The 22,396-nt window shown below is 37.0% G+C and overlaps 2 protein-coding genes across 5 annotated transcripts; one reads left to right on the forward strand and one right to left on the reverse strand.

Moving 5' to 3' along the window:
* The first annotated feature begins 36 nt into the window (after positions 1-36).
* LOC107680622 (palmitoyltransferase ZDHHC5-like) lies at positions 37-14,321 on the forward strand. 3 transcript variants are annotated; one of them, XM_016476599.1, is made up of 13 exons: positions 37-393; positions 1,787-3,025; positions 3,108-3,229; positions 4,589-4,746; positions 5,445-5,617; positions 5,717-5,819; positions 5,941-6,032; positions 6,125-6,224; positions 7,070-7,178; positions 8,095-8,201; positions 9,674-10,422; positions 10,724-10,746; positions 12,626-12,704. In XM_016476599.1, the coding sequence occupies exons 2-12, from the start codon at positions 2,898-2,900 to the stop codon at positions 10,743-10,745; spliced, it is 1,863 nt and encodes a 620-aa protein (XP_016332085.1). In that variant the 5' UTR covers positions 37-393; positions 1,787-2,897; the 3' UTR covers position 10,746; positions 12,626-12,704. The 3 variants fall into 3 exon arrangements, with proteins under 3 accessions (XP_016332085.1, XP_016332083.1, XP_016332084.1); XM_016476597.1 differs by lacking the exon at positions 10,724-10,746 and having other exon boundaries at positions 12,626-14,321; XM_016476598.1 differs by lacking the exon at positions 10,724-10,746 and having other exon boundaries at positions 37-362; positions 12,626-14,321.
* A 1,369-nt stretch (positions 14,322-15,690) lies between these two features.
* septin8b (septin 8b) lies at positions 15,691-22,390 on the reverse strand. Of its 2 annotated transcripts, XM_016476600.1 has the most exons (10): positions 22,284-22,390; positions 20,287-20,401; positions 20,006-20,201; positions 19,361-19,547; positions 19,095-19,256; positions 18,868-18,964; positions 17,557-17,725; positions 17,315-17,447; positions 16,367-16,545; positions 15,691-15,881 (listed from the first exon to the last, which is right to left on the reverse strand). In XM_016476600.1, exons 1-10 carry the CDS (start codon positions 22,311-22,313, stop codon positions 15,878-15,880), a joined length of 1,272 nt encoding a protein of 423 aa, XP_016332086.1. In that variant the 5' UTR covers positions 22,314-22,390; the 3' UTR covers positions 15,691-15,877. The 2 variants fall into 2 exon arrangements, with proteins under 2 accessions (XP_016332086.1, XP_016332087.1); XM_016476601.1 differs by lacking the exon at positions 22,284-22,390 and having other exon boundaries at positions 15,691-16,545; positions 20,291-20,365.
* Between the last annotated feature and the right edge of the window lie 6 nt (positions 22,391-22,396).

Raw genomic sequence — 22,396 nt, forward strand, 5'->3', positions numbered from 1 at the left:
TTTGGCATGCTATATATTGTGTAGACAAGAATCTCTACCGGATTTTTCCTGCATGTCCTATACCGGTGTCCTTAAACGATGCTGGGGCCGAAAATGATGATGATGATGCCTTGTTAAGGGTTTTATTTTTGGCTTATCAGACTCTGCATCGGATAAACGACTTGGGGAGTTTTCAGCCCCGGGCATACACAGATCAAAAGCCGTTTCCCAGGCCGTAGAAAGACACGGAGATTAAGGGAGAGAGGATAGAGAGAGCTGAAGCTCCTCTCCCATCAGATAATACCGCTGACCCGGGCCGGGATGCAGAAGAGAAACCGAGTTTCCAAATCGCGCGCAGTGTGAATAAACGCCAGCCATTTAAAGTACGTAAACATTCGGGATATACGATACTGAGTGAGTATATACAAGTAGATGACATTCATAATAGATGTGTTGTTTGTGTAAATGCGTTTAAGCAGGTCGCTGTTTGCTTTTGCTCTGTTTCGACATTGGATTGATATGGCCGCATTTGAGCTTCTTTCAGTGGACGCTCTAACAATTAAGAGTCCGAGGCTTCACTGTGCGGCCTAGTTAAACGGAACGGAAAACACGGGCCGAAAAGTTAAATGATCGTATTTTGGTGTGGTTTATAAGTTAATTGTGCAACTGTTTAATCAATATGCAGCATTCTTGTGTTTTGTAATCCAAATCGTCTTGTTTTACTTCGTAAGGTAGTGTTTTGGAGGACGATATTATTAGCTGAGATGATTAAGCTAACCAAAATCGGACACAACCGTAGTGTTTTTGACTCCAATTTTGCCTTTTTGTCTGAAATCGTTTATGCTTTGATATTCAATTAACCCGTTTGGTTTGTGTTTTTGCTGTAGTGAATTACTGTGTCACCTAATGAGTTGCCTACCTAGACAGAATCTTTGGGCATTATAGTTTTATTAAGGTGCGTGCAATCCACATATGATGCCCTGAAATGCTGTCTATGTAGATAGGCAGCTCACAAGGCTTTTAAATGTAAAATTTATTCTTACTCAAAATGCACTGCATTCATCTATATAACTTAGTCAACTGGACCTGACTTATAAACATCATAGCTAGCTTTTTTCCGTAAAAAAAAAACAAAAAACAATAAAGTCACTTTTGTAAGATTATTAAATTGTTAAAATGGCCATTGTGGGTCAGTGACATCCTAGCATAATTTTACAGCTTGTTATTGATTATGTGGTCCAATCAGATATCATCTGACACCTATCATCCAGTGATTAAAAGTTGATGTTCAGATATGATTTAACATGTTTATGAATTGATCAAATCTATATATACTTCCCATGTGAAGTGAATTAGTTTTCAGGTTGGTACTGTGAATGAAGAGAGCAGGAGTAGCTACAAGAAAAGGAGATTATGAGTGGTGTAATAAGGCTTGTGTTTACGAGACTCAAGGTCACTGCGTGGTCAGTGTGACAGCAAACCAAAGGAGAAAACGGGGATTGTAAAGGGGGGATGGGGTTGAATTGTATACACAAAACCTGGTGGAGAATACAGGAAAAAAAGAGGCACACCCTTTCCTGGTGAGTCAGAAGTTGTGACACAGGGCAGCAAAAGCGTGATCAGGTTTCAACATGATGTGTGTGTACATAGATGTAGCTTTCACAATTCATTGCTTTATGTTTCGCCTAGTTCATGTGATCATTCGTATGATATGGGCTGCTTGGAACCAGTATGGAGAACTTGAAGAATTTGTAAGATCAGGTCTTGAGTTCATATTTACGTGTTTAATTATCTTCTCTTCTTATAGATACCGCTCAGGCCTGTTAAGGAATCAGAAAGGAGGAGGGCGGCATTTTAGACTCATCAGTCTCATCCTTGTGAGGAAGAAGGGCCTCATGGGACGCTATGCAGGGTTAAAATGGTTTTGCACGCTCATGAGTTACCACAACCAGAAGTTTTCAACCCTGGACACAAACGGATCGTGTGCAGTTGCGATGGTGGACACACACTCTGGTGTGGGCGTACATTTTTTGCACATGGACGTCTGAAACACAACTTATCATGTGGATAACTGCACTTGCAAGATTCATGTGACTTTGCAAACCGTGTTTTTCTGCTCACTTTTCGGCCAGTTTGTCTCTCATCAAAGTGTGAGCCTAGATCACCTGAGATTGGAGAATGAGCTCTCATTTAGGGCACAAGACATCAAGAGCTCCGTTTCATATTTTGTACTCGTAATTACGGTCTTTTCTTAGACGGACTGTTCTGGAGGGAATCCAGACTCCACTGAGACTGTAGAAAGAGAGTCATATTTTTTGTCTTGTAGTTTCTTTTTTCTTTTTGTTTCACTGTATACCTCCCATCAAAACTGTTATTTTTTCTTTCTGTAGTCTAACGTCATGCTCACATGCACTCATCTGCTGTGATGCTTTGAGAGATTGGAGATTGGTCTCTGAGCGAGTACTTTATGAATGCCTGAACTCAAGTTGCTGCTTTCTTTGAGCTCTTTTTGGTGTAACATGGGGCTTACCGGAGATTTGCACTAAAAGAGCATTGCTGTCACTTGATTTTTTTTTTTATTGACCAAATCTTCTTACATTCAAGCCATATTAACTTATTTTTAATGAAACTAGAGCTATTTTTGTATTACAGTAAAGTCATAGTATCGCATATTATGTGTATATGAATTTAGTCTATTTTTTATGTATCAGCATAGACGTATACAAAAAGTCATCTGCACTGTTTTACGTTAAGGTTTGTTTTTTGGAAAGAATTGCACCTTGATTTATGAGAACATAATCTGTTTCACTAAATTTATTGTTATGACCATGGCTACACACCATCCTCACTCAGGTGGGAGACGACTTTCCTTCTCTCCCTGACACCTCCCCGTTCCCCAGTTTTTTTGACGCCTCCAAATGCCTGTGGGTCTCAGTGTGGGCGGGGCTCACGGAGACTCCCACCCATTCCGCCCCAGTCGCTATGTGCCTGTGTCCGCAGCAACCGCCTTCCTTGTGGGGGCCACAACGCTGTTTCTCTGTTTCACGTGAGTAGAACCTAAATTCATTAAAATACAAATCGAATATATCAGCAATACAGTAAGTGTAATGTGAGGCATCTCTGTGCAGATGTCCGTGGCTGTCAGACCGGTTCTCCTCCTCCATTCCGCTCTATAATGCTGTGGTCTTCCTCTTCACACTGGCCAATTTCTGTATGGCCACATTCATGGACCCCGGCATCTTTCCTAGAGGTACACACTTATGTTTTATGCAATTTACATTGGGAAAACGTGAGTAAATCCTACTTAGTTTTGTGAAGGTGGGTGAAGAGAAATATCTGAGATATTTTTCACCCCAATCCTTATACACGATCTTAAAGATTGTGAAATTATTTTAATGATAATAAAGTAAGATTCCCCTGATAGATCTATATCAGTATCTATATTATATTAATATACTAATAGCAGTTACCATAGTTATTACCATACCCAAAAAGTGTTTTCTTATTATCAGTTAAAAGAAATATGATGGATACTAACAAATGTACACTACTGTTCAAAAGTTTAAGTTTAGAGTCAGGAAAATCTTTTTTCAAGAAATTAATGCTTTTATTCAGCAAGGACAAATTAATCAAATTTGTCCAAATTAAAACAAATTGATCAGAAGTGACAGAAAAGACATTTATAATGTTACTAAAGATTTCTATTTCATATAAATGCTGTTCTTCCAACAACTTTCTATAAATTATTAAGATATTGATTAAGAATCTTAAATCTTAAATGTATCATGGCTTCCAGAAAAATATTAAACAGTACAACAGTTTTCAACACTGATAATAAGAAATGTTTCTTGAGCAACAAATCAGCATATTGATTTCTGAAGGATCACGTGACATTTAAGAATTCAGTTTTGCCATCAAATAAATATATTACATAAAGAAAAAATATATTTTCAGTTGTAATAATATTTTACGCAGTAATGTTTTTTACGGTATTTTCGATCAAATTAATGCATCCTTGATGAGCGTAAGAGACTTCTTTTGAAAACATTACAAATTTTACTGACCCCAAACCTTTGATCAGTAGCATATTTATATACAGAATCCAAAATTTTGACACTTGTAAACTGCACACTTTGTAAATAACATATCTGCACACTTATAACATATCTGTACATTTATCTAAACAATTACATTTTTTATCTATACTTCTATTTCTGTATATAGTACATTATTTAATTTCAGGTTTTTTTTCTTACATTAGTGTTATATTCCATCCCTACTGTGTTATTCCTATGTATGTCTGCACTATGTCTGTACTTTCTTCTACACTGGAAGCTCCTGTCGTCAAGTCAAATTCCTTGTGTGTAAACATACATGGTAATAAAGCTCTTCTGATTCTGATTTTACAAATTAATTTTTTTGCACATTAAAATAAACATTACTTTCACGTGTCGTAAGTATAATATAAAAGAAACCTCAGTGGTCCTCAAATTAGGCTTAATTGTTTAAATGCAAAATATACTTTTCTTATATTTTTGTGTTGATTTTGTGGGGAAGTATGATGTGAACGCTGAAAACAGCAGTTTTCATGAGATTGTATGTTTTGCAGCTGAAGAAGATGAGGACAAAGAGGATGATTTCCGGGCTCCGCTTTATAAGACGGTGGAGGTGAGGGGCATTCAGGTGCGGATGAAGTGGTGCTCCACGTGTCGCTTTTACAGACCACCGCGCTGTTCACACTGCTCCGTGTGTGACAACTGTGTGGAGGTACATGCACATTCATCATAGGTTCACACTAAACAAACTCTTAAAGGGTTAGTTCACCCAAAAATGAAAATTAGCCCACAAATTACTCACCCTCAAGTCATCCTAGATGTATATGACTTTCTTCTTTCAGACGAATCCAGTTGGGAGTTATATTAAAGGGATCATATGATGCGATTTGAAGTTTTTGATCTCTCCCCTGCGCTTCCGCATTCGTCACTTCTGAGCGCATGCACAAAGCTGACCTCATACGTCATGCTCCTGGAGCTGCTTCCGTGTAGGACTGTTGGCGCAAGCTATATTAACGTGATTATTACGTTTTGAATATGGATATTTTTCTTACAAAAACGCATCGATTCGCTACAGGAGGCTTTTGTTCACCCCCCGGAGCCGTGTGAGACACTTTTTTTTTTTATGGATGGGCGCTTTTTATTTAACTTCTTTTGGACTGATGCATGCAACACCCGCTGAGTGGCATTAAACAGCTTGAAAGATCAAAGACAATTTTTTATATAACTCCAACTGGATTCGTCTGAAAGAAGAAAGTCATATACACCTAGGATGACTTGAGGGTGAGTAATTTGTGGGCTAACTTTCATTTTTGGGTGAACTAGCCCTTTAAGTGTTTCGATTTAAGTCTTGACTTTTTTGTTTAGTTTTTTATTGTCTAAACGCATGTATGCATGTGTGTTTGTGTTTAGGAGTTTGACCATCACTGCCCATGGGTGAACAACTGCATTGGCAGGAGGAATTATCGTTATTTCTTTCTGTTCCTGCTCTCGCTCACTATTCACATTATGGATGTGTTTGGCTTCAGTCTGCTGTACATCCTCCATCACACTAAACAACTGGACCAGGTCAACTCTGGAGTCACGTATCCTTTACGTACATAACGCACTCATATATGCATGTAATCTCATGAATACACATCAACCTCTTCATTGTTCTTTAGTATCCTTAACGCACTACTCAGTATGGCGGTGATGTGTGTAGCTGGTCTGTTTTTCGTACCGGTTGCGGGACTCACTGGGTTCCACACTGTCCTTGTTGCCAGAGGGAGAACAACTAACGAACAGGTCTGTGTGTGTTCGGGTGTGTCCCTTGTCCACATTGTATGTGTTTGGTCAAACAGAATGATGTTATTTTTCTGCCTGATTTCTAAGGGTGTGTTCTCAAATTTCCTCTCTTCACCCTCAGGTGACTGGGAAGTTCAGGGGTGGCGTTAACCCCTTCACACACGGGTGCTTAAAAAACATTGCACACGTGCTGTGTAGTTCACAGGCTCCCAGGTTCACAAATCTTACTTCCTAACAAATAAAGATGTGTTTTGCAGATTGTGTTGGAATTAAAGTTCTAATTTTATACGCACGTTTTTGTACAGGTATCTTGGTCGCTTGCGAAAGCCTCATTCGGTTCAGGTCCAGCCACCATTTCTGCGGCCACCTCTATCAGCTAAAGTTCTGGATAATGGCATCCAACAGGTACAAACACATTATCATACACTTTGTTTTTTTTATGCTAACGGTCATGGTTGGCAGCGGCAGTGCTTTCCAAATGGATTAGATATGTAATGCTATTTTTTTTTTACTTTTGTGCAGTGTAAATAGATTTGAAAATATAATAGATAAACAATATAAGTTAAAGCATGTTATGTTAATGCTTGCCTGCTTTTTACCATGTTTTAGAGGTGTGATGTGTGCTACTGATCTAGGCTGCGTTTCCCAGAAGCACCGTAAGCCTAAGTAGATTGTAGAAGCATTGCCACTAATGGTCTCTACGATCAACTTAGCTTATGATGGTTTTGAGAAACTTAGCCTTGGGCTGGTAACTGAAAGGTTGTAGGTTCAAAACCTACAAATCCATAAAGTTAAACAATGATCGATAATAATTTTGAATGGTATTTTTGATGCATATATGAATTTGTTTCATTTAATCTTTTTTATTAATGTTGGGCAGCCAGTAAGTGGTCATTAAATTATTTATATAATGAATGCTAAATTTATATTATTAAAATATTTATTATGAATGTTATCTGTATCTGTTGTAGCCTAATAATAATTATTCAGATTGGTTGTAATAGTCGATATCAGTTGAACTTTTTCAGCCTTACTTCACAAACTTTACACTAATCTAATATTTGTCATAGTCTTGTTTTGTCTATGTAGAGAGCTGAAATTAGTTAACTTTCTTTTGAAATTTGTTGACATACATGTGAAAGATCTCCGATAAGAGTAGGTTTGTAAAATCCCTTTAGATGAGTAGGCTATTTTTGAGAGTTGTTCTGTGTGTGTGTGTGTGTGTGTGTGTGTGTGTGTGTATACTTCAGTCTAAAAGTAGTTTGGAGATAATGGAGAGTCAGTCCACTGATGCTGATCCCCCTCCACCACCTAAACCAGAGCACAGATATCCTGGGCTGCCTCACACACAAAATGAAGGTTAGTGCATACACAGACATTTTTATAATTGTCAGATCATTTACAGCATCACTAAAGCATTTTTTGGCTGTTATGAAGCATATTAATGCCAAGATCTTATTAAATGGAATCAGAACCTGTTTTTCAGGATAAACCAGTGTTTTATGTTAATCATAGATGCAAACTCCTCACCTTTCAGTGACAACTCACTTTTTTGAGATCAAAATAGGTCACCTATGAGATTTGCTTAGAGCCAGTGAGAAAGTGTTTTATGGGGGGGGGTATTACAAGAGTACTTGTGATCTTACAAGGGTAAATACAGAACTGGGGACGGTTGCATAAACTGTTTAGACTAGTCTTAAAAAGTTAGTCATCTAATTTTTTCTCCAAGACTGGTCATAACTTCAAATTCAGTTATGAAAAGGTAGATTGGTCTTATTTGTATTAGAAAAGTAAGACTGATTACCCCTTGGTAACTGCTAGTTGGTCAAACTAGCTCTTAAGACAGTCTTAACATGGTGGCTAAGTTGATGCAACTTGGCCACTGGTTGTTTCAATAAGTTTTGTATAGTATTTTCTTTATTTCAAAAACTGTCTAGAAAGGGTAGTAATATTGTATGTATTTGAGGTCTGAGATGTGGGAACAGTAAAGAGAGAGGGAAAACATTTTGTATTTTAGGACATATAAGGTAATAAAAAATATTTTAAATATCTTTAAAAGAAATTCCGTGTAGAGCATGTCCCCGATCCGTGCAATGTTCTCACCTTTTTTCCCGCTTTGTTTGCATCTCTGGTTAATTGTGTATTTTGTTTCCAATGTACTATGCTTTAATTGTATTCAATTAATAGGAATTTTAAATCTACATGAGCCATATTATAAATATTCAAATAAATATTTAACTTTTATAACTTTTTTTGCATCTTTTCTTCCAATCAGAGTGCAGCTTGCTGACTGAGGCTCCACCCACACCTTCATTGTATAAATACAGGCCGGCCTACAGCAGTCCAGGAAAAAAACACACTGCCTCAACACATTCCAGCAAGGTAAGTCTAAGTGCAGTACACACAAATCCAGGCAAGTTCAGGTACTGAAACTTGGAATTTTTTTTTGTTTTTTTTTTGATACAACCGTGATCTACTGCACTTGAGGTTTGCATTGCATTTTTTTGTTTTGTTTTTGTTAATACATTGAATCCTTTCTTTTATTATTTTTCTTGAATATCTGAAATCACTGGCAGTCAGTGAGCGAGTAAGTTTAGATGTGAGTTATCCGTTGTTATGGTGTGTTTTGCACCTTGCTCTTGTGTTAAATGGCATGAATTTAGTGTCAAATCCTCCTTGATGTTTTAAGCATAATTTATGTGCATTCATACGTTCCTACAGAGCCCCTAAGGGGACATGGTGATGGAAAAAAATATGAGATGGGAGAAAATATGAGAAAAAATGTTTCAAAGCTTTTGTGTTCATTCACAATACTTTTGAATTTGCAATGCTCACTTGCAATGCTTTTGTACTCCCCAAAAAACTTTTGAGTTTCCTCGCAAAACTGTTGCAATCGTTCACAAAACTTTCCAGTTTTTGGAGGTTTGTCTGGTAAGGGGAAAAAAAGTTTTTTTTAGAAACGATATTAAATATTTTTGTGTTTAAATGTCAGAAAAAAAATAAAATAAGTGGAAAAATTACATTTTAGTGCTTTCGTTTTGTTTTGTGTTCCCCCAAGAAACGTGTTCACTCACAAAACTTGTGAGCTAAGAATAAAAAATGATTAATGATATTGATTATTTTACAAACAATATAAGATATTTTGTTGAAATGTGTGATAAAATATTAGATAGTGTTTCAGTGTTTTGTGTTCACATGCAAATCTTTTGCATCCCCAGAGACACTTTGCATTTGCTTGCATATAAATATACGCTCGCTGTGTTCCATTCTGAAAGGCTCATCCCTATGCCCTACTCCCTTCATCTTTAAAGGGTTTACCCTCCAGAGTTACAGCTTCAAAAGGAGGAAGGGTACCAAAAAACTGTTCTTTGGAATGCACTTCTGTATCATCTTGCAGAGCCAATTTAGGAGGTGCCATAGTCGCACAATTAAACCTGTGCAAAGAGTGATGGGAGCAAAGGTTCCATCAGTTGTACCCTTCAAAATCCTTCGTTCAGCAGGGCCCTTTTAAGTGGCCAGTTTTGAGCTCTTTGGATTGGAACTACTCTTCAGTATGGTGGCCATGATTGTTCTTGTTGTGGATTTATCCTATTAGGAACGCATTGATAGTTTTTCCATGATCATTTTTATGAGCAAACACAAAAGTTTTGGAAAGAATGCAGGCGCATTGAAATATTGTCCTCCAACCTCCAATATTTTGTCCATCACCATGTCCCCTTAGGAACTCTGTACGTCCCTTTATACGGTGTGGTTTGCTCAAACTTTCAGTTGTGTGCCATCTTTCATGTCTTTGGTGATGCATCAGCTCCTGGGAACGTTTGGAGTACCGTTTCTGTCTTTCTTTTTCCTCTCAGATGAGTCGAGGGAACAGTATGACCGAGTCTCCCTCTGTCCCCGTCACCACTGGGCAGCCCAGCTACCGCTCAGACCCCAGTTTGTCAAGCCGAGGGGGTGCAGGGTTCCGTGGGGGAGGGGAGGGAGGTAGAGCAGGCTCGGGGGGCCTGGGTGGGGCCTCTGCGTTTGGTGGGCGATCCTACCCTTCTTTTACCGACACCCTACTCCAATCAGCAGCAGCCTCTTGCTCCTCAAGCCTTCGCTCCGCCCATACGGCCCACAATGCCCTCGGGCCTCTCATCTCTGAGGGTACGACCTCCACTAGCTACAAGAGTTTAGCCAATCAGACACGCAACGGCAGCTTGTCGTACGAAAGTCTGCTGACGCCCTCCGAAAGCCCGGAGTTTGAGTCTGCTGCTCACGAGCTGTCCCCGCCCAGACCGCACCCTCCACACTCTCTTAGCACAGCACCGGGGGCCCCGCCTATTTTGGGGTACACGTCCCCTTTCCTGTCGGCTCAGCAGAGGGAGGGCTCTCTCCAGGCCTGCCCTGCCTCCCTAAGACCCTCCCCCAACAGAGCTTTCCTGCGCCCAACAAGCTCACCCCCTTCTCGGGCTCCGCCCCTTTCTCCTCGCGCTCGCTCATTGGGCTCCCCTCCTCCTGGCACCGCCCCTGGCCATACACCTCTGGGCAAATCACTGTCCTATGGAGGTGGTGCCGAATTACAGCACCGCCCCTCTAGCTCAGGGGGCGGGACTCCGATGCCGAAGTGAGTAATGCCGTCTCTCTCTTTCCCCCCTCAGAAAAACCTGCACGCCTGTGTGTGTGTGATGGTCAAGTAGAACATTGAGGTCTAGTGTTCGTGTTTGTATTCATTTGCTTTGGTCTCTCTTCTTCTCTTTGTTCAGTAACACTGTCTCTTTCTTCCTGCAACCCATGGCCACTCTGCTGTCCCTTGAATTTCTGTACACACCCTCCATCTTTCTCTGTCCTTTTTCCTTCTCTGTTCTCGTTCTTTACGTTCATCTGCTCTCTTCTGCCCTCCCCTCCTCCTGCCTTGTGGCCATAAGGATGACTCTGTCTCTGTGCTAAGGTTCGTCTCATTTTGCTTATGTTATTTTGATGTCTTAAAAGTCAACATGAAACTGAAATATACATTATTTTCATTGCATTCCTAGTTTTACATTAGTGCACATGAAAAAAGAGTTAGGAAGTTAAGACAAAAAGTTTGAAACCATTTTTTGGCTGACATTGCCAAGGCGGGGTGGATTATTTATTATGTTAACCAATCGACTAATAGCTATTTAACCATTGTTTTAGGCTACTGTTATAGCTCAAATATCCTTTCTAAAATCTTAATGTGGTATTTTCGTTAGTAATATAGAGTGCTGCAGTGATGGTAGACCAACCTGTAAGTTAGCATCACTCTTGGTTCCCTTGGGGGAAAAAAGGACAAAAAAGAATTTTGTAGTTTTAAAAGAGTCATCTGAAGTAAAAAGTCACTGTAAATGTAGCTAAACGGTTGCATTACTTCAACATTCGACAACTGCTTCAAAAATAAATTCCTGAAAGTTTGAGTTAGAATAGTTTGCAAGATCCATGATTATAAACGCAACGAGTCTGTAAATCGAACAAGTGAGTAGATAGGTTTACCTATTAAGTGTAAAGACATTTAATGTCCCCGACAACCTCTCTAACCAGCTCTTTCAAGACAAGTAAAAGCTTAAAGGGGTCATATGATGCTTTTTTTAAAGATCATTATTTTGTGTATTTGGTGTAACAGAATATGTTGACATGCTTTAATGTTCAAAAAACACATTATTTTTCAAATACTGTACATTATTGTAGGTCCTCTATGCCCCGCCTCTCTCAAACGCTTCGTTTTCTACAAAGTCCCTCCTTCCGACAAGCGCAGTCTGCTCTGATTGGCCAGCTGACCCAGTGCATTGTGATTGGCCGAACACCGCAAGCACTCGTCGGAAATGTAACGCCCCTTACCATAATCGCGAGCTTCAGCTTTCAAAATAAATGTAAAGACAGAGCCCGAAAGGGGAACAGAGTCGCGTGACAGACACAGTGATGAAGCTGGTATGTGTTTGCAGTACACAAGCCACGGTTAAGACAGCTGAGCGTGTTAGAACGAGCCGTTTTAGGGGGGCGTGGCAGAGTCTTAACTTTGATAAAGTATATCTCTTTGGTTTTGAGACTTTAGTCTTTGCAACTTCAGGGATCTTATCTATGCACAATCAGCTTGTAACACTCCAAAGAGAAAGGAAAACTTGAAATCGCATCATATGACCCCTTTAAAAAAATAACAAGGGGTTGTTTTATGTCATAGAATACAATGTAAAACTATCTTGCAATTGGTATTCTGTGAGGTATTGTACATTGCTGTGAATTTTGCTGATTTCTCACCGAGATAATGTTATCCAGCTGGCTAACTGTATGCCATCATTTTCTGGTCAAAGTGTGTTTGTTTATAGCTATATAATTTCCAGATTGTTTCACTTTTTTATTACATATATTTTTTTCTAATTAAAATGTTTATAAATACTGATAACAATATAAAATACATTGCTAAAAATAAAAAAATAAATCGATCATTATTTTATACCATTGAACAGTTTTCCAGTGCATTGAGGGCAAGTGAAACGGAACTAGCCTTTAGAACTTGATTTTTGTAAAAAAAAAAAAAAAAGGTTGATTTTGAGTTTCCAGACATTTGCAGATAAAATCATTTCATAACATTATGGAAATAAAGTGGCTTGTGAATGTCGATTCATGTTGACTTCAAACCTAGTTTGCGAATGTCTTGGTTGGGTTGTCTGTTGCATTTAATACATACAGTATAATCCCTACAACACTTTCAATGCATCCAAAATGTTTTTGGTTAAATTATTACATTTTTCACATGCATCCTATTTAGGTTAACCGATTTCTGTTTTTTTTTTTTCCCCCCACCAAATATTCAGCTCGACTATTAAACAAAATGTGGCCAATCATAACACCCACTCACACAAATCTGCAGGAGGGGTGAAGAAAGTGACTGGTGTTGGAGGAACGACCTATGGGATTTCAGTATGACAGTTTTTGCCCTCTGAGCTTCAGCCGGATGGATGTAAAGCTGCTCAACCGAACATGCAAAAAAGCATACAAGACTACAAGGAGAAATCGTAAGTGTTTCCCAGTCAAAGTTCATCAGTCACTGTGGAGGACGTACACTGAGAACATGGACCAGTGAAGACGAATCTTACTGAGTTTTGTTTTCTGAATATCAATATGGTACACAAATCCCACAGACTTTCTTAGTTATTTAAAGAATCATTTGGTACTTCAATGTATTACCTACCGATTTATACGCAAGACTGTCCAATTATCAATGGACATTCAGCCTTAGTAGGCGGGACCATGTGAGACACACTGATGCCTCATTCAGAATGACGTCAACAGAAACCACAAGCCTCTCAGCAGTCCGCCAATAAGCATTTGAAACATTGACTACATAAATCACTGTTCAGTCTTGCATATTCCATAGCGCTCTGTTTCAAACCCCCAAAGAGACAGTTCACCAAAAATGACAATTCTGTCATCGTGTTCCAAACCCATATTGCTGACGTTCTTCTGTAGAACACAAAAGAAGATATTTTAATGAATGTTCACGCTGCTCTTTTACAGACAATTGTGTCCACATACTTTCCAGCTCCAACAAAGACAAAAAAGGCCATAAAACTGGTCAATCCCACTATGGGGAAACTTCCAAGGGGGCTTCAAGATGACTTAAAATGGTTTAAAATAAGAAATTAAAATGCTGTAAAGTCATATGACAGCTGACAGATGCAAAATGCAACAGTTGTTGTGGCAAGTTTGAAAACGTTCATGTGTGCTGATCACATAACTTTCATTTTTGGGTGAACTATTTCTTTTTTTTCTCCATTATTATTTTATACAGGTACAGATGTATATTATAAGTATTAAGTATGATAAAGAAGATAATATTAAGATGCAGGCATATATGATGTATGATTGTTTGTTTTAGGTTGGATGGTGTTTGTCATATTTATATGGCTGCATCAGCCAGATGAAATTGTCAGCCAAAGAAACTCGGTCTGTTTGACGGATAGCACACTCGGCAAGTAGGAGTGAATGTATCTAAAGACACACAAGTTACTAGAGCACAAAATATTAAGCGAAAGATTATTTACATTAAGTACTGAATATATCGTATGCAAATTGTAACTTTGTGTCGGCGTGTCCACCAATCAAGAGCCATAATCTCTTGACAAATGGTCAGCCAATCACAAGAGAGTTTATTTATTTAGCCGGAGGAGGCCAGTGCAAGTACATGCTGGATGCACCATCATATAGATGGGGACATTGATTTTAAAATTTTGTTCTTTTATGTTGTTTGAACTTTTTTTTTAAACTGGACATTGGTTAAAATAAACAGCCAGAGTACAGTGATTGTCTCCTCATAGATATATAAGTTTGATTGTATTCGTGTGAGAGAATGAGTGTGAAATTTTATTTGAACTAAGAGCACATTCCAACTATCCGTTTGGTTCAGATCAGAGGTCGTTCACGTCTTTTGTCTGCTTTTTGAGATCTGAGGACCGGTCAGTGTAAGATAAACTGCTTATGCAGAGACACAAACAAGTTTTTTTATCTTTTGTCATTTACATCATGGCCTTATGATGCCTTTTAACTGTCAAGGGTGTTTCAGTCTGCATAATTGGCTCCTAGAGATGAGAGATAGAGGATTGTTGTGTTGGGTTTTGGGTAAGAATGCAGACTCGTTTAACCCTTCTGTATTCCTTTAATGCAGCTGACTCTGAGTCACATGAGCAACACATTTTCAACAGAACAATAAACAACAGAATGAACACGAGCTGAGTTTCCTCATTTTTTTATTTCAGTACTATTTTGTCCTGATGTGTCTGATAATCAGCAGCTGGTTCTAGTGTAAATGAAACGTTCAATACAGGCACCTGTTTCACTTATATCAAGCACCATCTGCAAACGCATCTCTTGTTCGGGAGAATTCAGCAGCAACTTGTGGTTTAAGTACTTTTGGGATTTGGTTAAGTACACGTGGTAATCCTTTGGCAAAAGCCACTAAGGCTGATACAAATCTTATAGCTCTGTACCTTTCTGAGGTCAGGCAATATGCAGACAGAGGCCTCAAGAAATAAACTGAAGGAAAAGAAAAGCAAAAAACACAGAGGAGGCAGCAGGCACTGGCTTCAAAAATAATGATTTTTTTCTGATTCTCTCAAATATATACTCTTAATTAAATTAATTGTGGGGAAAAACATTATTAAGTGGTTCCTTTAGATGGAAGCCCAAACCTGCATAAATTAAAAATGAATACATAAATGTAATAATAGGGAAATTAAGGAATATATGACTTAAATGTAGTCCTATTTTTGTATTATTTTCTTCTAAAATTTTTATTTATTCATTTATTTGTATTAATTTGCATTCATTTATTTTAACATTTTATTCTCACATGTACTTATTTCCACATTTATCTCTCGAAGTGAGCAATTGAGTAATGCAAAGAACAATAAACTGTAAAAGTATTTTTTATTTTAAACTGAAAAATGTACATTTGCATTTGTGTAGCAGGGATATTTAACATGTAAAAATATCATAATTATTCTGGTTAATATAAAACAATTCCTTTTGTACAGTCTTTTCAATCTGGTAAGAGGAAAATACATTCATGTACAAAAGTCTAAATTATATGTTAAAAGTCCAGTTATTATAGTCAAGTTCCGTATTAATATAAGACAATGACAAAGTTAACTGGTTTTAATCAAACTTCATGTTTACTTAAGACAGTTCATGCAAAAATGAAATTTCTGTCATCAGTTATTCACCCACATGCAATTCCAATTTGTTTTTCTTCTGCATAACACAAACAAATATTTTGCCTATCATTAAGTTCCATTTTATAGACACAAATATCTTCTCGAAATATATTATGTTCAACAAAAGAAAGAAAGTCATGCGAGTTTGGAACAACATGAGGGTGAATAATTTATGACAGAATAATTTTTTGGGTGAACCCCTACCCTTTAATAAAAAATGTAAATCCAGAAGAATCAAGTACACATCAGTGGATCATCACAGTCTGAATGGTGCTTGTTTTGCATTTAACCTTCACCTGAGAGCATGACAAGCTGGTGTGACTAAAATTACTGAGCAGTTCCTTGGGTCGCCAATTAGCTGAAAAGAAAATGTTTAATAGAAATCAAATCAGCTAGATTATAAAAATAATGTTACCAACCACTGGCAACCAACCAAGAGCACTAACACATATTTCAAGCAATCAAACATTCATTTTATTCAAAGTGAGTGCAAAAGATGGCAAACACACTTAATCAGGGGGCGTAAATGCATGCTGATCCGGCAGCTGGCAGTACCAAGCAACTAGTGTCATCATCTATCTCTTTCTCCTTAAACATGCCAAGATCCTGTCTAGCGTGCTCTAATATTACAGCACTGAAGCTCTTCTATCCCAGCATCCTCTGCCCTGGCATCAGAGCCCAGAAGAAGCAAAGACGGTCAGCCAACTTAGACAAACAAAAAGACCTCAGACGCTTGTGAATGCAGACACAGATCAGTCTCATTCACAGACGGTGACTACCAGAGATGGGAACAGATAGTCTCAGAGGTTGAAATGGGGAAAAAGGGAGGAGGAGAAGGCTTACATTTTCTTCTCTTTGTCTTTTTTGAGGGCAGAGGAGCCTTGAAGAGACTGTAGGGTTTCAGCAGCCACTTTCCTCCTGTTGAAGGTGTTCATTTCCTCCTCGAAATCTCTACGCTTCTCCTCTAGGTTCGTCTTCTCCTCCTGATGTGTACGTTTCAGCATCTCAAATCTCTCATGCAGCTGGGAATACAGAACAAGATACTCAGTATTTTGTTTTAATTTTATTTAAATTTTAATTCCATTATTATTTAACCGATTAACAGTTTAGTGCTGAAATACTTATTTTTTAATTATTTTAATATTTTAACATTTTAATTCCATTATTATTTAACCAATTAGCACAAGTGCTGAAATACTTGCAACTGTATTCACTTTAATCAAGAAGGGTTTATTGTATATAAATTTTTTAGATATTTTTTAGCTTATTTAAATAAAAGGTGACATGTTTTTAACGATTTTGTTTAGATTTTATTATTTACAAAAATGTGATGAGTATTTTAATATTTTATTTGTAATAATAAGTGACAAGTATTTAATTATTTATTTTTAATTAAATATTTTATTATTTAATAGAAAGTGAATTCATTTTAAGTTAATAAAAACTGTTATTTAAGATTTTGTTTTGCTTTAGCCTTTAATAAAAGTCACAGGTATTTAAAGATTTTGTTACTATTAAAGTAAAAATGTTACTATTAAACTATTAATTTTTTTTAGGTTATTTAATTAAAAAGTATGTTTTGTATGTTAGTGTTTTTATTTTAAATTTTAATAAAAAGTGACAAGTATTACTTTTTTATTAATATTTTACTCTAAAGCCATGTCTGCACTAAAGGCAGATATAATGTTGTTTTACATGACATTTATATTAGATTAAGGCTAGTACAAATAACATATTGTCTTGAAATTATGCCTTGAAATTGTATTTCCATTAAAAAATAGTGGTTCTTACCTCTCTCTCCTTCTCTTTTAGCTCAGCTTCTGTCTCCTTCACTTTGTTGACAAACATCTGTCTCATCTGCTCCTCCTTGAGTTGTAACTCACCAATGAATTCTCTCCTCTTGGCCACATATGTCTCCTGCAGACTGTATGTGAGGACAGATGTTTCAGTTCACTTGATGCCATCACTGTGACGACTCTGCAACTGACTATAAAATGTTGTTACATGCTCTTCTTGAGAAGAAGTTGCAGTACCTGAAGGGTTCGCTGTCAGGGTCGGTGTCTTTGAAGCCCATCTCCTCCAGTTTGCAGCGGCGGTACAGCTCATAGTGTCTGGCGTGGGTCTGGTCCCTCAGGTCCAACATGTTGACACGAATTAGCATCTCTCTCAGCTTTACAAAGTCACAGTGACTCTCGTTCTCCACTGAGGACAAAGCCCAGAAATCACAACTTCAATCTGATGTAGTTCTCATGATTAAGACACAGTTTGCTGCTTGTTTTGCGTTAATGTTGACAAACTACTACAGGATGCACTGTGATGTCTAAACGGACATACTGTGTACTTATAAGGATAGTTTTGTTTGAAAATGTTGTCATCATTTACTCACCCTCATGTCATTCCAAACCTGTATAAGTTTCTTTCTTATGTTGAACATAAAAGAAGATATTTTGAAGTCTTGTGTTCAACATAAGAAAGAAACTCATACAGGTTTGGAATGACATGAGGGTGAGTAAATGATGACAAAATGTTCATTTTTAGGTGAACTATCCCTTTAATAATGCTGCCTTGAAATCATGTTTGAAATGGTCAAATTTGTGAGATGCAAATTGGTATTTTGAATGCAGACTGTACAATTAGTTTGTATGCATTATGTGTACTTTAAAAAAAGAAGAGTAATAATGTCCTATTCATTTACACTACCGTTTAAAAGTTAGGGGTAACTACGATTTTCTCTTATGCTCACCATGGCTGATTTATCTGATCAAAAATACAGTAAAACAGTAATACTGCAAAATATTTTAACAATTTTCATAACTGTTTTGTATTGTTAAAATGTACTTTATTTCTGCAATGCAAAGCTGAATTTTCAGCATCATTACTCCAGTCTTCAGTGTTACATGATCCTTCAGAAATCATTCTAATAAGCTGATTTGCTGCTCAAGAAATATTTCTTCTTATCAATGTTGAAAACAGTTGTGCTGCCTAATATATTTTTTGGTTTGAAAGTTCAAAACAGCATTTATTTCAAATATATTTTGTAATAATGTAAATGTCTTTACTGTCATTTTTTGATCCATTTAATGCATCCTTGCTAAATAAAAGTATTAATTTATTTTCCAAAAAAATAAAAATAATAATAAAAACTTGGATGAAACCATTTAGATGAAAGCATAATATACACAGGTAAAGTATCAAGTGCAACCTTTGCTATTCATTTGCATTTGCACTAAAAAGGTTTATCAGTAAATAAAAAAGAAAATACAGCATTGCCCAATTTATCCATTTTTGTCTAAAAGTAAATACAATGATAAATATATTTATGTACTATTAGCAGCAATACCTACCCTGCACCACTCCCCACGGATACTGTCTGGCCCGCACCATTTTGTTCCCAATTTGAACCTCTTCACTGCTTCCAATCACAGCAAAAGGGAGATGTGCCTGCAACACAAGTCACTGGCTCAACATTAAAGATGCCAGTACAAGAGCATATAGTGTGTGTCTGTTCGGATCAATAGCAAAACATCATATCTGATATTATGACATATATTTTTACCCAAGCTTCTCTTACATTCATAGAAGAGTTTATTTCAGCCACAGCTTCATCATCTGTTGGGAACTGGTAGATCTGAACACCATTGCTGACCAGTTCACTCATGATCTTGATCTTACATTTTTGAAGCTCGCTCTTGGATATAGTGTCTGCCTTCGCTATGATGGGAATAATGTTGACCTGTTTGGAAAGGGAAAAAAAATGGATATACATTAATTCTATGTATATAAATTAAGATTTGATGAGGTAGAATATATAGAACAATCACTTTGTGAACACTGTACCTTGCTGTCCAGCTTCTTCATGGTAACTAAGTCCAGAGATTTCAGTGAGTGACCGGTGGGAGCAATAAAATAGAGGCAGATGTGGATGCGTGAATCGTGATAGTTATAAAGGGAACGCTTAATTTTAAGTTCTTCTTCAAGGAAGGTTTCAAACTGAGCATCGATGTAGTCCACAATAGGTTTATAACTGCAGAGAAACAAGACAAGACTTTGGTACTTCATTATCGATGTCAGTGGGTTACTCATTATCATATATTTAACTTAAAGGGTTAGTTCACCCAAAAATGAAAATTCTGTCATTAATTACTCACCCTCTTGTTGTTCCAAACCCGTAAGGTAAAGTTATGAAGCTACGAGAATACTTTTACAGACGAAAATGTGGAATAAAGTCATTATTTTTGTTTTCTTTGCGCAAAAGAAGTATTCTCGTAGCTTCATAACTTTACAGTTGAACCACTGATGTCACACGGACTACTTTGTCGATCATCTTGGTACTTTTCTGAACTCATATTTCATCAAAAATATCTTAATTTGTGTTCCGAAGATGAACGAAGGTCTTACGGGTTTCGAACAACACGAGGGTGAGTAATTAATGACAGAATTTTCATTTTTGGCTGAACTAACCCTTAAAGTCTCAAGTATTACCTTTCTTCTTTATTAACCTGGTCGCCAAATCCCACAGTGTCTACAATGGTTAGCTGTAAATCCACATTGCTTTCCTGCAGGCTGTATGTTCTGGGGCGCAAATGCACACCATTCTGGAAGTGGCTGGCCTCTTCATTCTCGAACGTTGTGTTAAATAGCGTGTTCATTAATGTAGATTTGCCTATGCCAGTTTCACCTGTAAAAGAGGGCATAGTCTTTTGTATCGATTTTATTATTTACATACCAGGTCTGCATAATTTTCTGAAGCACTTTCTCCTCACCTACGCAGAGAATGTTGAAACTGAATCCTTGGCTCACTGATTTGCTGACCAGCTGATCAGGAAGACTGTCAAAACCCACATGACCGCTGAGAGAGAGAGTCCTCATCTCCTCACTCTGAGAAATTACAACAGCAAAAAAAGTTTGACATGACATACCAGGACATTTTGAGAGCGGCATGAATAATTGCTACAAGTGCCTTTGTAAAAAATATTCAATGTACAAAATGACATTATAGTGGATTTAATTTTTTATCAAAAACATTTAAACTTGTTTTCAAAAACACTAATGGTTTTAATAATCAATTAAAAATATAACCGCACTCTCACTTAAGCTTTTTAATTGTTGCCGATGTTTCGGCGATAAGCCTTTGTCAAGGACAATAAAAAAGCTTAAGTGAGAGTGCAGTTAAATTGTCTTTTTAAAGTATTATTCATTGTATTATTTAATAATCAATTAAACAGTAAATATATAAATGTATTGAAGTTTGCCTAAGTGAGTTTATTAACAATACAATTACTTTTAATATTAAATCTAATAATATATATATTTACTACTGTTCACATTTTTGCAGTTGGGATGATTTTTTTAAGAGAAATTGGCAGAAAAAGACATTTGTAATGTTATAAGATTTCTATTTTAAATGGATTATGTTCTTTTGAACTTTCTATTCATCAAATAATCCTGTAAATATGATGTATCACAGTTTTCACAAAAATATCACGCAGCACAACTGTTGTCAACATGGATAAAAATATCAAATCAGCATATTAGAATGATTTCTGAAGAATCATGTGAAACTGAAGACTCACTCTTAAAAATAAAGGTGTTTAAAAGGTTCTTCACAGCGATGCCATAGAAGAACCATTTTTGGTTCCACAAAGAACCATTCAGTCAACAGTTTTTTAAAATACCATCTCTTTCTTAACTTTTTATAATCTGAAGAACCTTCTTTCGCCACAAAGAACCTTTTGTGAAACAGAAAGGTTCTTCAGATGTTAAAGGTTCTTTTTGGAGCCATTTTGATAAAAAGGTTATTCTATGGCATCGTGAAGCACCTTTATTTTTAAGAGTGCTGGAATAATGGCTTTTTAAAAATTCAGTTTGCCATCACAGAAATAAATTACATTTTAAAAACATATTCAAATGAAAATATTTGTTTTAAATTGTAATAATATTTCAAAATATTATCAGTGCTCTATCTCAAATATAAGTCTATCAATGCGTCTATTAATATATGGGAGATACTGATCAAAGCGGAGAAGCTGATCCATGTCAGTTTGTAAGTAACTGAGCATATTGGTATGCATGAACCCGGGTTTGAGTCTTGATCACAGAGAAAAGCAGCATGCTGAGGTATTCAGAGCTCCTCACTCTGTACAAACACAAGGAAGTGTTTCACACAGCCTTCATCTGTTCCACTGCCCCAGTATTCTTAACACACACACTAGGGCACAAAGGACTCTTTATGCAGCCTGTGTTTCTCAGTAGCTGAAGGCTTCCACTGCTTTTGCCCTAGGAAACATCCTTTAAGTGCTGGGTTTACAAATGCAACAAGTTAAAAGGCATTTTAAAATCATAAATGAACAGTATTAGGATGACACTCTAGCACAAATGTAAAAACGTTACAGACTTGGAATGCATGTTGACTGAAGCAGCAACCAGAAGAACCAAGGCTGATCTGCTTACAAGAACTAATCAGCTTGAAATGACGTTGACAGTGGATTTAACCAGAGAAAGACCCCAATGTTAAACTAAATATAAATTACAAGCATATGCACACTAAACCTTTTTCCATTGCAACCAACAAACTAAATGCGCATATTAGCACATAAATAGGCTACAGGCAAATTATGAAATATGCAAAAGTTTGATCATCTTTGACCAACTAATTCAGTCTTCATACCGCTCGCTGCACACATTGCAACTTTATCAAGAATATGCATGCCATATTTAGAATAATAATGTGCAGTAAATATAAGAGGCAAAAAAAACTTACAGGATATATGTTCACATCTGTGGCAGCCATGCAGATTAATGCGATAGAAAGCACTGACAGTATGCTTTCATTTATTGCGCTGATGTTCGTGCGTTCTCTCTCTCTCTCTCTCT

Source organism: Sinocyclocheilus anshuiensis, unplaced genomic scaffold (assembly GCF_001515605.1).
Source record: "Sinocyclocheilus anshuiensis isolate Anshui unplaced genomic scaffold, SAMN03320099.WGS_v1.1 scaffold328, whole genome shotgun sequence".
NCBI classification, from domain to species: domain Eukaryota; kingdom Metazoa; phylum Chordata; class Actinopteri; order Cypriniformes; family Cyprinidae; genus Sinocyclocheilus; species Sinocyclocheilus anshuiensis.

Coding starts and splice junctions, on each gene's coding strand:
- septin8b (XM_016476600.1), bottom strand. CDS start 22,313: ATGGCTGCCACAGATGTGAACATATATCCT. Junction 19,257..19,360: donor TGAAGAAGCTGGACAGCAAG/GTACAGTGTTCA, acceptor CTTTCCAAACAG/GTCAACATTATTCCCATCAT. Junction 18,965..19,094: donor AAATAAACTCTTCTATGAAT/GTAAGAGAAGCT, acceptor CTTGTGTTGCAG/GCACATCTCCCTTTTGCTGT.
- LOC107680622 (XM_016476597.1), top strand. CDS start 2,898: ATGCCTGTGGGTCTCAGTGTGGGCGGGGCTCACGGAGACTCCCACCCA. Junction 6,225..7,069: donor TGGATAATGGCATCCAACAG/GTACAAACACAT, acceptor TGTATACTTCAG/TCTAAAAGTAGTTTGGAGAT. Junction 7,179..8,094: donor GCCTCACACACAAAATGAAG/GTTAGTGCATAC, acceptor TCTTCCAATCAG/AGTGCAGCTTGCTGACTGAG.